The following is a 13,480-nucleotide window of genomic DNA, read 5'->3' as shown; positions in this document are numbered from 1 at the left end:
AGAACTTGGATTAATAAATTTTAAGGTTGGAAAGGAAGACTAAAATCACTTAACCTGTCCTTTTGGGGTAATGTAGACAAAAAATATCTTGCCAGTAGTGTGTGCATGAAACACTCAACTGCTGTTTTGAGCTCTAAATTTGATTCCTAGAATAATATCCAGTGCTGATTTAGACAACTGGGACTAACACAGTATATGTGTCTATGTAAAACTTGAGTATCTAAATTCTAGCCCACATTTATTTTGCTTCAGCTTTCAATTAGTAGGATCAAGGCTCCCAGCTCTCCATAGCAGAGTTGTAAACAATGATCTGGTCTCAAACGTATACTGTGAAAAGCTGATGCCTGAAAAGGCCAGCAGTGATACCACAAAACTGAGGCAATCTAGCCACTTCTTTCTTAAAATAGAGCATTAGCAAATGCTTATGATCCCAGCACCTGTACTAACAGGCAGTTGTTGAATTAAAATTCTTTGCTTTTACTGTGAATTTCTTTATGTACATAGCTATGTAGTAAAAGCCTTCCAGTCAGCAATTTTGAAGTGTGTTGCAGCACCTTGAATCTGTGGATACCAGATTCAAGGGAGATGAAGTGAATACAGTCCTCTGAGTTTTCATTGCTTGTTTTTCATAAGAGCAACATGGAACTTCTAAAATCAGACTATTCACTGATTTCATTCTCTCTCTCTCTCTCTCTCTTTTTTTTTTTTTTTGGTACTTATGAAATTACAATCCAGTAAATAAATTGTGAAAAGCTGTTTCTGACAACTGTACTTAATTCTGAAAATAATGGTCATGATGTTTGTCCTGGCTCAAACACCACGAGAGAAAATTATGTTCCCCTGTTTTTATTCTTTCTGCTTGGGACTTGTCTAATTATCATCACTTCATAAGCCTGTTTCATTAAATACTAAATATTAAATTTTTCAGTGTAAAGCATACCACTGCATTCAATCTACAGAGTAAACAACACACTGGAAAATGTGGTGTTCTGCAACAAAGCTGTTGCACATTTGAGTTATTTTCCAAAAGAAAATGAATTCAAGTAGAAGGGTATCTTTGTGCAATTAACCTTGTGTAGCAGTGAAATTTATAACAGAAGTTAATTGTCCTTCCTGGGAGAGGGTGGTGTGGGAAGTGTCAGATAGTTACACGTAGGTGTTCAAGTGCTTTGGGAAGGCATTGCTGCAGGGACAAAGTAGTGACTACATCCCATATGATCATTACTGCCACGGAGGATAGTGTACAAGTTTTTTTTTAGCTTGGGCTGTAGCGATCTAGCTCCCAGTTATTTTTGAAAGCCACTGTATGATTTATTTTGCAGAAGGTTTCAGCATACTCTCCTCTCAGTGCTATATCGCTTTTGTAAATACATAAATCATAAATAATTACTGAGGTAGAGAGCGACTCTCTACATACTTATGTCCCGTCCCTATTCCAGTGAATAACTTGCTATTGCAAGCTTCTGTCCCTACTTCAGGCTTCTTTGTCCTTTTTTATCCTCAAGTCAAATCATGCACTAGATGAAGATTAGATTTAGGTCTAGTTTAAAGCCTCAAATGTTAGTCATTTTCTAGTAAATCTTTTTCTAGGGCACATTTATTTTTATTGTTTTTCATATCAGCAAAGTTCACCATATTTTTGCAATTGATGGGGGAAAAAAAGGAATTTTATAATTTTGCTTGAACTTCGATCATTGTAAAAAGAGCAAGCATAACTTGCTTATAACTCAAAGAATAATTAATATTTTCAAAGTATGTTATCAGAATGGGCTAATAACAAATTGTTGTGCACCTTTAACAAGAAGCTAATTTCCTTGGAAGTTATTTCTACCACAGCTAATTGTAAAACTAAGGGTTTGAGTAGAGACGTCTTTCCAAGAAATACTGACATGGTTTCTGTTACCAAGTCCTAACCTAAACTACGAGAGAATATCCAGATCCATTTAAATTATTTTGTATTAAATGTAGGGGTTTTCTAAGGGGTGGTCTGCTGCTTGTAGTTCAAGGGTATAATGAACAGTTCTCAGAACCAAAACCAAACTGATTTCAGAATTCACACAGCTCCTGGCCTTCTTTCTAAAGTACAAGAGATGTGAGAGAACATGAATTACATAGATGAAGAAAAGGTTCTGTTCACAGTACAGGAATTGAACTCATACACATCTTGTACCCCATGAACAGGGTCAGAGATGGAAGCTGAAGTACCCAAAAAAGCTTTAATAGCCATTACAGCAGACGTAGTCTGAAGGAGACCAAAGAGCTGTGATAATGTTCTAAACAAAACAAAACACAAACACTGAAATGAGCTGTTCTGGGTATAAGTGAAATAGGTAGAATCTATATAGCAAAATTTGTGGGATAAGACTTGGGATACAAAGAATTACTGAAGCTTTATTTCAGTGTTATAGACTGATAAATTTAATAAGTAACTTGAATAAGAACTGTATTGCCCACATTCTGGGTTTCCTCTCTGTAAGGACTCCGCACTTATACACAAGTCTGTTCTTTTCAAGTAGAGAAGACCGAAAGAGCACAGAAGGCAGGACACGGCAGGAACCTAGTGAAAAGAGTATTTTTAAATTGCCTAATTGGCATCTTGCAGTGGTAGGGGAGGGAGATGACATCAGCATTATAAAAAGTGTATTATTACCAAAACACAATGGATGGTAGAATGCAGGAAAGGACCTGAGACATTAGGTAGGGCAGAGAATTTTGCAGTGCTGGTTTGACATTGTGGTCAAAAGCGGGAGGAGAAATCCAGTGGAGGACATAAAGAAAATATGTTAAGATCTACCTAAAAAATATTGTTAACAAAATGGATCAAGGGGTCATATATGTTTGAAAAATTCTTGATATGTAACAGACTGATCAAAACATGTTGCGGTGCCGTATTTTACACGTTCAGATCTCTATTTACTATGTCATGGCTGGCATGAATGACCATGTTGTTGAGTTATTGGTGTAAGAAGAGGTTAATCATTGTGAATGGAAACAACAGTACTTCCTTCACAAAATATTACAACGGTAACTGTGATTGCAGTGTCCCAGTGATGTTTTGTGAGGTTTGTCTTCCCATTTTATTATTTAAGTACCTTACTGAATTGCAGAATTTGTCATGATGACAACAAAGCGAACAGATAGTTTTATTCACTGGCCATTAAAGAAAGAAATTTCAGTCATGTTCAGATGGGATGGTACAAATGCTAACTCAGGGAATAGGAAGGATGATAATTGTGGTGGAGCATAAAGGAAACATATGCTTGGTTGTAGTACTCACAAGAGATTCTTTGCCAAGAAATTTAGCTAATGTCTATGTGACACAAGGCAATGCTGTGCGGAGATGTAGGTGCTAACTCCAAATGATGTAACTGCAGTTACCAGGAGCAAAATAGCTGTATTGATTGTTATCTGATGTAGGTATCAGTGAATTTAGGAAGCAGGATATATTACTTCAGTGAAGTGCTGAGTTAACGCAATAGCAGTGTTTCCTAATTCTGAAGTATTTCATACAGTTCTTGAATGTACTATTTGGTAGTTGTTCCTTAGTCGCATTAGAAAAAAAAAAAATCTTTGAAAGAGGAAACATTCAAAAGAATATTCTGCACAGGGGAAGATGTATTAGGGCAAGACTACAGTTCTGACACTAGTCCTGTCAAGTGTGTTGTGTTCCATGATTCAGATACCAGAGGAGAAGCTTTTTGGCTTTCTCAGTTCTTCACCATCACTGCAACTGCATGTAACCATGTCTTCTGCTGAACCTAAATGCTGAAATAAGACTCCTGAATGGTAGAGAAAAATGCCACAGTGGTCCAGAAAATATCTGTATCAGACTTTTTGTTGATAGTCTGAGCTTCTCCTCCATTTTGACACTTTAATGGCTTCCATTGTTACAGTACCTGAGCATTCACAACTATTAATAAGTTTATCTTTACGATGCATGAAAGATAAGAAAGGGAAATCTTTCTTGTCTCCTCTCTCTTTTATGTAGCGAATCCACAGAAAGGGAGGAACATGTGCAAGTGATGGAACAATGATAGGATAGTATTAGCTGTCAACTCAGTTTCATTTCACCCATTTGAATCCAAGCTGACTATGGTTGATATCAGAACAAATATTCAGTTGCCTAGTGCATAAAGAAATAAAAATATTTCACAGAAGCTAATGCTACCATCTTATGATTCAGGAAATAAAGAAGTTAAATACCAGAATTGTAGGGCTCAAGCCACCTGATGTAGTTACATTATAACAGGACTGTGAGAGTGAGAGCTTGTTAGGAAGATGGTTCTGTAGGTGTAGCAACTCTCATACTCTTATATCCAAAATTCTTCCATCAATCGAATGTCAGCAAAAGGGTTGTGCCATAAAATTGAGAATTCATTGAATATAAATTTTTCACAGGGAAGATCCACCAGTGGTAATTGGAGCTCAAAATCACTAATTGAACTTCTGGTAATAAAGTGGTATTTTAACATTTACAGAAAGGCATGGCTGCAATGGAGCTTTGGATCTTCTGCTGGATCATCACAAAATTAGATGCATTTTAATATAGGAAAATTTGCTCATGGATGCCAGATATTCCTGAGCCAATGCAAAAGGACTTCCCAGAGACGAAGTACTTTTTCCAATCTGGTTTCTTAATATGAGGCTCGTCTAAATATGAAAAAGTAATCTTCTTTAAGCCTCATTTTAGCTACAAACAGGAAATTAGGGGCAAATATTCACCCAAAGGACATAGTTTAATTACCTTAAGACAAACGGTTTAAAATGACTTGAAGAATATATAGAGCATGATATTTTAAATATCTCTTAGAGTTCATGTTTCTGCATGATAACTTGGCTTAATTACTTAGATTTAGTTTTACATCTGTAAAAGCAACCCAGTTAATTTTAAACGTATCAGCTTTCACTGTGCCAGAAATGGATAAAATCTGGGGCAGTGTGGCTGTCAAAAAAAAATCATTGCCTCTCTCTTTCTCGTGTTCCTAAATCAGTCTGGACCACAGCTAACTCTGGAGACAGACTTTTCAAAGTTTATTTCTTTTTTTCAAAATCTACTTCGCTGAAGCTACCAGGGGCCACAGGGTGCAGGGCAGGATTTCAGAAAACGTGTATTTATTTAAATCATTTTGCTTCCAAAGTTAGAAAAGAACAGAGTGCTGCACCAATGCTGTGCCCCTCAGCAAAGAATTTCCACCCTCGAGGTTTTTCTGCACACTTGAGCATACACAGATGGCAAGTTTCCAAGCTTGGTCATTCTCTGGCAGACATTAGTGTTTCTGGTATACTGAACTTGCTGACATAAATCATATAATCAGAGGCTGAAAATATTTTGAAGCTTGGGAAGTGTATATGGTGCACATGCTTCCACATATGCACAAATTACTCATTTCTCCCATACACAATGTGCATATGTTTATAAATGGTTTGCTTAAGCACATTTCTACGTACATTTCATTTATATATGTTCTTTAGTTTGTTCTTCAAATATCTCACAAAGTAGTAATATGTGTAGGGTTCTGAGACACAATGTAAAACCCAGCAGTGATGACAGCATGTGTAATCATGCTCTAGTTCAGCAGTTCCACGGGAAACAGTTACAGAGAGAGGCTTGTGCTTGTGTCCTGGTTTTTCTGCAAAAGAGCTACCAGATATAGGAGACACACAGACCCTTAATTTGCAATGACAGCTAGGTGACTATCCATGTATGCTGAGATGTGATTACCTGTTCCAGGCTTCAACTTCTCTTTCATTGCTCTGAATCAGCAAAATAAATAAATAAATAGAAATGAAAGTGATTGTAATTATTTCCATCCCACATCTCATTTTCCTTGCATAGAAATGTTTCTTGGGATTATATAAGCATATGCATTCATGGAGCCAAATAAAGATTTGGGAACTACGCAGCAAAACACCGGAAAACTCCCAAATTACAAACAAAACCTATGATCTCGAGGGTCCCACAAAGAGCTGCCTGTGTTCTTTGTTTGATTTGAAGTTACTTAAACATCATGAAGTTTGGCTCCTGCTGACACTCAGAGCTGTCTGATTTCTTCTTCCCACCCCCAGCTGATCGTGCCGAAGAAACCAGAAGTACCCTGAAAAGCCAGTGTAGCAGTCACGTTGAAAGCACATCTAACATGTTCCTGCAAGACTGCACTCATGACTGCTGTATTTTTAGAACAATTGAGAGATAATTGAGAATGTATTGGTAGACAATCAGTGGGAAACCTCAACTCAGTGTCCTCTACAAAAAACAGCAACTTCAAACTCACATTTATAACTTGTGGGGAGAAGGGCTATGCTCAGATATGGACAAGGCTAGGTTCAAGTGAAACTATCCCTGCCAAATTTGTATTACTTTGCTGCCAAAAATGTGAGATATAAGGCATCAGATGGCACATAAAATGGGATATAAATGAGATCCTGAGCCTCTGGTGGAGAAGTGAGAGCATGTGGGGGAGGTGGTGGCTAACAGTCTCTATTCCTGGAAATATTTCAGGGAAGGCAGTGTGGGAACTTTATTTTTACTTTACTTTTTAAGGATTATTTAATGCAAAACTGCATTGAGGAGAGCAAGCACCACTACCACAAAAATGAGAGCAGCCAGTCAGCCTGCTTTTTGCCAAAAGAGATGCAAGTGCCTTCACTGAGGAGAAGATTCGCAGAGCTGGGTGGAGGTTCAGATCATGCCTTTGCTTACCATTTGCTATTGATAAGATCTGGATTGACCCTGAGAGTTGCTGGCAGGACTGCAGGACCCACTTTTCTTAGAGGGAAGAGGGGCAATTAAAGGGGAATATGTAATTGAAAGTCCTTTGAACTCAGCATTCAGAGCTAAAGAAAGAAATAAGCAAAACGATGAAAAAGCCCAAACCAAAACCTCACATTGGACAGATATATGATAGCACAGAGACTTTAGAAATGGATTATGAGTGACACTTTCATCAGTGTATTGGTAAGTCACAGCCTGTAGCTAAAGTTCATGTCAGCGTGCAATGCTGTAGCAAAAATCTTTTTATAACCAAATCAAGAGAAAAATTTATATAATGCTGTTCCATGGGGAATTTTTTCTGTGACAGTTGACAGCCATTAGGCTTGTTTGATGCTAATGAGGACAGACAGCTATATAAGCTATTTCCTTCACCCGCAACTATTTAACTTCTAAACTTGTGCTCAAAAAAAAAAAACAAAAAACCAAACCAAACCAAAACAAACAAACAAAAAAAAAAACAGCTTCAGCTGCTTTTTCTGGTTTATCTTCATTTCTCTGACTAATCTGAAAGTCATTTTAATGTTTTTCATAGGCATAGTAGATTCCCTAAACAGACAAGTGAGACAATGAAGACATGGATGAAATCAGCATTTTCTGCCACAGGATGCTGTCCTGTCCTGTCCAAATAAGGTCCACAGCCTTCTCTTAACGTTTAGTACTTTTGTCTCACTAAAGCCAGTCTTGTATTTTTCTTCTTTTTTTAGAACACACACACACGCTTATTAACATAACAAGGTTGACACTTAAGTACTATGCTTACACAGAATTATCATAAATAATATTATAATATATACAGATATATGTGTACCAGATAAAAGTCCAGATAAAGTAAAGACTTAAACATCCTTCTCAAAATAACCAGTAGGTGGGTGATGGGTATCACTGGGGTGGGAATAGCAGAGATTTAAAGTGCATATCTGAACAAGGCAAGGAAGAGACTTGAAGTAGGATTGCTTTTTCTTTTTACCCAACTTCTCCCTTATCCTACCATCTTGCCACAATTAGCTTTGCTTTGATACAGATCACTAGTTTCTAAAATAAAGGTTATTTGGAGATGCAAATTCAAAGCACTTCATGTTATCTTGCTGTCTTCCTTTTTTCCGCTGATAAAATCACAACGGCAATGACCACAACATGGCCAAAGTTATTACTTTACTCAACATGACTGATTGCTGCCACTGGCCTAATTTTATAAAAGTAAGTACATAATTTTTACATGCATTTTATGCACTAAATTAGCAGTAAAAAGGGTACATCTGGCATTTTTCATAGCAGGTGTTCAAAGAAAGTGATCTTGGGGTGGGAAAGTGCGAGGGGGTTCTGTCTGCTGTCCTCTGAATTTCCTTCTCTCTAGAATAGAGCCCCTGCTTGGGGCTGGGAGCTTAACTGAGTCACTAGAGTGGAAAGAGCCATGTCTTGTACACAAAGAGGCTGCTTTCTATGGGAGATTTTGTCTGTCACTTAGACTTAGGGACATCAAGATGGAAGTGCTACACTGGTTTGTTCATTATGGTTTACCATCTGTATTTTTGTGTTCTCTAAACTTCCCTGCATTGGGATGAATTATGTCTGCTGAAGTGTATATGAAAAAGTTTTCTAGTTAGGATGATTTTCCATTATAGCAATTTATTCAAATGTCAAAGAATGTGACTTCTTTCAGCCTTCCACTAGAGTTCTTAAGGTAGTTCACAGCAGTAGGTCTAATAATGATGAAACATCAATATAAAGTCCATAAGAGAAATGTATTTTAACACAAAGAAACCATTTTCAGCTTATTTTTTCAATTGATTCTTAAGAAACTCTTGTAATAGTAATATTCTTTAATAGCAAGTTTTAACCAGACAATAACTTGCTAGACTAGACCTTTAGCTATCCCAAATCAGCTTTATCCTGACATAGAGTTTATCTAGGCTGGGGTGCCATAGATGGAGGGGAGGAGCTTTTATTTTTAATAAAATTAAATAATAAATAATTATTATAATAAATAAATAATTTTTATTATTTATTTAATAAACCTTTTATTATTTGTATCATACCACTTTTTTTGAGATCAAGGTAGCTCTCTGTCTGGACAGCAACCACATTAAAAGCATTAAAACACACTGTTTCCATAGGATTTTGATTTTTTTTCCTGTATTTATTTATTTGTTTCAGTATTAACTTCTTTTAAAAAATACAGGGAAACCTTTATAAGTCAGTGTTAGAAGGTGAAAAGATATATACTGTTTCCAGTGATGGAATTTTCATCTCTAGAAGTACTGTAGCCAACATAACAGAGTACCTAGCAATTATTCTAATACTTGAATGGTATAAACCACGTAAATATTTTTAATGGAATGGCAATCAATGTCTAGAAGTTTATAGACACAATTTTTTTTCTGGGGTTCTCTACTCATGTTCGTATCTCAGTAGTAGCCTTAGTTTATGGGCCATGGCTGTGTATACATATCAATTGTCATGTCAGCACCTGAAACCAAATAAACAGTATTCTAAAATATTAAACTAAATAATTGCTAGGTGGCAGGAAGGATACAGGAATAAATTAAACTGTGTTCAGAAATGAAGTCCTCTGCTAAACAGCAGAGTACTTGTAGATCATCTAGGCTATTACATTTTCTCCCTTTTAAAATGTAATTTAACACTAACATTTTTTCCTCTGGTATTTTGTGACTTAGCTATTGTCTTGATAAGATGTAATGTTAAAAGATTTTTAAGAAGTTGCTGGTTCAATAAATGTCAATGTATGCATCTGTTTACATACTCCCTGTCCAATATCGTGATACCTGTTACTATTGTCTTGTTGTCTTCAGAAGTGGCATTTGACTTAGTAAAGTCAGGTTTTGATGGTAGGCTTACTGACACATGGCTAAACAGAATTTTAAACACAGATTTTATGTGTTCATGGAAATATCAGATTGATTTTTTTTTAATAATGCTGTTTACAGATCTGTTAAATTTGAACACCAGTCCAAAGTCTTGTATATTCCAACTTCATTACTCCAAAGAAGGAGTTTTTCAGAAACAACAGTCATACCTTCCTATTTCCTAGAATATAGGTGGGGCCCTCATTTCTTTCCTTGAAAACATAAACTAGGATCAGACTCTGAGGGCAGGGATGCCATGCACAGACTGTAAAAATAAGGTGTAGAAAGCAGTGAAGAAGTAAAGAAATATAAGATACATGCTGTATAACACTAGCAAAGGCTAAGGGTGGGGTGGGGAGATGAAGGGAAAGAAGGACACCTGAGCAACATAACCAAAAAGATCTGAAACAAGACAAATGCGGTTTTTAATTTTATTAACTTAATAAAAATATATCAAATACAGTGTGAAATATCTGTTGTAGAAGAGAAATTCGTAGTCTTTAGGAATTTAGATTTTTATTTGCCTGCTCGTATACTATCTAACGGCAGACTATGATGATATCAAATGTCTGCTCATTAATCTCATGTAGTCAAATTTCAGTACATTTTTCTTTTCTCTCTTTTGGTCTTTTTATTGATGGAGAACAACATATTTAACTAGATGCTTAACATTTGAGTTGTAGTCCTAGAGTTATAATTCTCTCTAAATCTTTTTTTTTTTTCCCCCCCCCCGAGTAGAATTGTGATGCTGGATAGGAGTGTCTAAAATTCAGAGCTTTGAATAGCTGTTATAAGGAGGCTTAAAAAAATTAATAAATCTGATCAACATCAACCTTGCCTGACCTTGCCTCAAGGATTAATTCCTCCAGAAATTAGGCTAGTGAAATTCTGTTTTATGCTGTTCAGGATCTTACACTGCTCTCATCCACATAATATTTCAGTACCTTCCAAGTTCAACATTATAATCAGAAGGATGAATGTGATTTTCTTTCTTGCTTTCTCCTCCTGTAGGGAAATAATGTGCACGAGTACTTCAAATGTACGTAGTAGTGTTAATGTTACATGTGTATTATACAGATATGCGCTACTAAAGGCAAGTTGAAAATATATGACTTCCACTTGGAGGAAAAGGTGATGAGTACCACAGTGGTTCTTGGATCCTATGACTTTGAGAAAACTATCTTCTCCATTGATTAAAGGCTATCAAAAAATGTTATATTTATTTTTTGTTCAAAAACAAAAGGAAGCTCAAGTTCATCAATGAAGAAGGTGGGGGGGTCTTTGAGTGCGAGCAAAGATAAGGCAGAGTAAGAAACATCTGTTATCTCCATTGATTAAAGGAAATGTACAGGAAGTTGGAGAAACACACTTGGATTTCCCATTGGACAAAATAATTTCCAACAAAATGAACCTGTTAACATAAACTGTTGTCAGAGGAATGTCAGAACTCAATAGATAATGCTAGTCTATAAATTGACAGAGGAGTGAAAGAACAAATGATGATTGATGACAAAATAACAGTTTTTTTAACGTTGAAGTTTACGACTTGCTGTAGTAGCATGTAGCTTTATATATGGACTTAGTGTATGTTTCCCCTGTTTCAAGGTCACGTGTTTTTAAAAATGCCCTTTTGTAGGAATTTTTAGTTGCTTACTTGCCCTGGAGTATGTATGCTTAAGCCATTTCTTAATACATTTTTACTACGTCTTTTCTAGCTACTCCTTTTTCTCAGTTATTCCCACCAACTTGGTCGCATCTGTGAAATCTATTTTCTATATGAAACTAAATCCTATGGAAATGAGGTATGCCATATGTATTCTTTATCCTCTACAGAAAAGGATCTCCTTGTCCTCTGGGCATCAAATTGCCAGTGTATCTAACTCCACGGGCTCAGCTTTACTACTGCATCCTGTTTTTGCAATGAAGGAAAAACAGCTGCACTACTGTAGCAGCTCTGATAAGACATGTGAACACCAGGGTCTCCTTTCCAATTCTAGACAGACGCCCCAGCCACTTCCTCTGCAAGACAAATCTTCCCTCAAGAACTAAGAAGGCTTTCTGTAGGAAAAGCATTCAAAAAGACTACAGAAATGTCACAAAATACATACTTTCTCAATAATGTAAAACAACTTCCAAGAACTCCAGTCCTCTTATCCTTCCAAAGAGAGTCAATGAAAATCCTCAAACAGAACAGATACTATCTGGAGAAAACAATTATTTCTTGGGAATTTCATTTTGAAATTCCAAAAGGTGTTGAATTGCATCATTGGGACTACCAACACTCTGCAATTAAAGATGCTCTAGTGCTGAATGAATCTGTCCAGCACATAGAATCAGTCATATTTGCCATGAAGAGAATGTACCTTGGTTACTTAGGCTATCATAAGAAACAAAAGGCCATCTGTGCTCTTCTTGTACCATATGTAGTACCAAGTTATGCACACTGTTACAGCGAGACACCATTAGTAATTGAGAACTTGTCAGTAATTCAACCATTATCAACTGCTTGTTGAATTCATCACAGTTAAGTACTTACATAAGCAGTTAGGAATATGGTTTAAGTCCTTGACAACATTATCTCTTGTATGTACTTATATATACCTACACACACTCCCTTTGACTCTCACATAATCTTTTTAGCATTACTGAGAAATGTTCTGGATTTCTACAGAAAATGCAAATAATGTTATATTCTCTAAAGTACATCTTCACTTTGTAACTACAGGCAAAAGGTAAAAGTTAGCTTTCAGTGAACTTGGTGAATGAATACCTAAAACATAATTTGAGTCATCTAGCCTATCTTAAAACAAAGGGTCTAAGAAACCAAATGTAACCGCAACGCTAAAGTTTTCAGAGGTATATACTGAATGACTTACTGTGATGATTAGCCCCTTTTCCTGGAAATATTTAACCAGGGGTATGGCATTCTGCTTGAAATTCATTAGTCTTCTTTGAGTAGCTTTCAGGTTATCATCAGGTCTCCCTTGCTGTTCAGCACGCTTCAGTAACCTTTCTTTGAGCCTTTGATTGGAACATGCCAGAAACACCACCAAATCTGGGGTACAGATCTGTGGAAAAAAACAATGTAAAAACTCTGTGATTAATTGCTCAGCACAACAGGACTCAGCAATTCCACTACTAGATGAGACTCAGATATGCAACATTTGCATAAAGTAGAACTTAAGTAATTAATTTTCTATTGTTTCTTTTTGGGGATTCACCAGTGGGCAAATCTGTAAAACAAATAGCCAGATTAATAAAATAAATAAATAAAAATTCTGCATAGCTGGATTTCTGTCACTTGAGGTAATACAACCTGAAACACTCTGGCCTTTTTCCCTGGCAGTCTAAGTACAGAAAAGTTCTTCTGAAGTCAAAAGAAACAAATAAAGCTTTTCAGATTTGGGGTGGTGGTTATTAGTCATTGGTTGCAAAGTAGGGCACTGGCAGAGTAGGACATGGAAGAAGAAGGAAGTGGCTAAAAAGCAGGACCATTTTCAATCCGCAAAGGACACTCTGATAAGAAGTACTGGCAAGTAGGATGGTGGCCTCTTTATAATTACAGAAAACCAGATTTTAAAGAAAATGAAATTACATTTTATGCACGTTGTAGAGAATTATAGACCTGAGGACAGAAACTACAACCTGAACCCCAAAATACTAATTTTGGTAATTTTTCAATTCCATTAGATTTTGAAACAACTAACCTTGTAATCTAAGGTGTTTTTTCATTCGTTTGTTTTTTAATAACTGTCAGTGGGAGAGAAGCTATCTCCTCTCTCTCCTAAATCCAAAACAGGTACCACAACTTTATAAAAGCAGAATAATTCTCCCACTTTTCAGC

The 13,480-nt window shown here is 36.3% G+C and overlaps 1 protein-coding gene across 1 annotated transcript in view; it reads right to left on the bottom strand.

Moving 5' to 3' along the window:
• The window catches only part of AK5 (adenylate kinase 5), a gene marked incomplete at both ends in the record, with an annotated part of 92,446 nt that overhangs the window by 59,649 nt on the left and 19,317 nt on the right, over positions 1–13,480 (bottom strand). Inside the window, one exon of the mRNA XM_084291102.1 lies at positions 12,513–12,704. Coding sequence (XP_084147228.1) covers positions 12,513–12,704 — 192 coding nt within the window. The remainder of the gene's footprint in view (positions 1–12,512; positions 12,705–13,480) is intronic.

This window comes from Netta rufina (genome assembly GCF_964035555.1).
Source record: "Netta rufina genome assembly, chromosome: 8".
NCBI lineage: Eukaryota > Metazoa > Chordata > Aves > Anseriformes > Anatidae > Netta > Netta rufina.
Note: the sequence above shows the minus strand (reverse complement) of the source record. Positions and strands in the feature narration are given on the sequence as shown.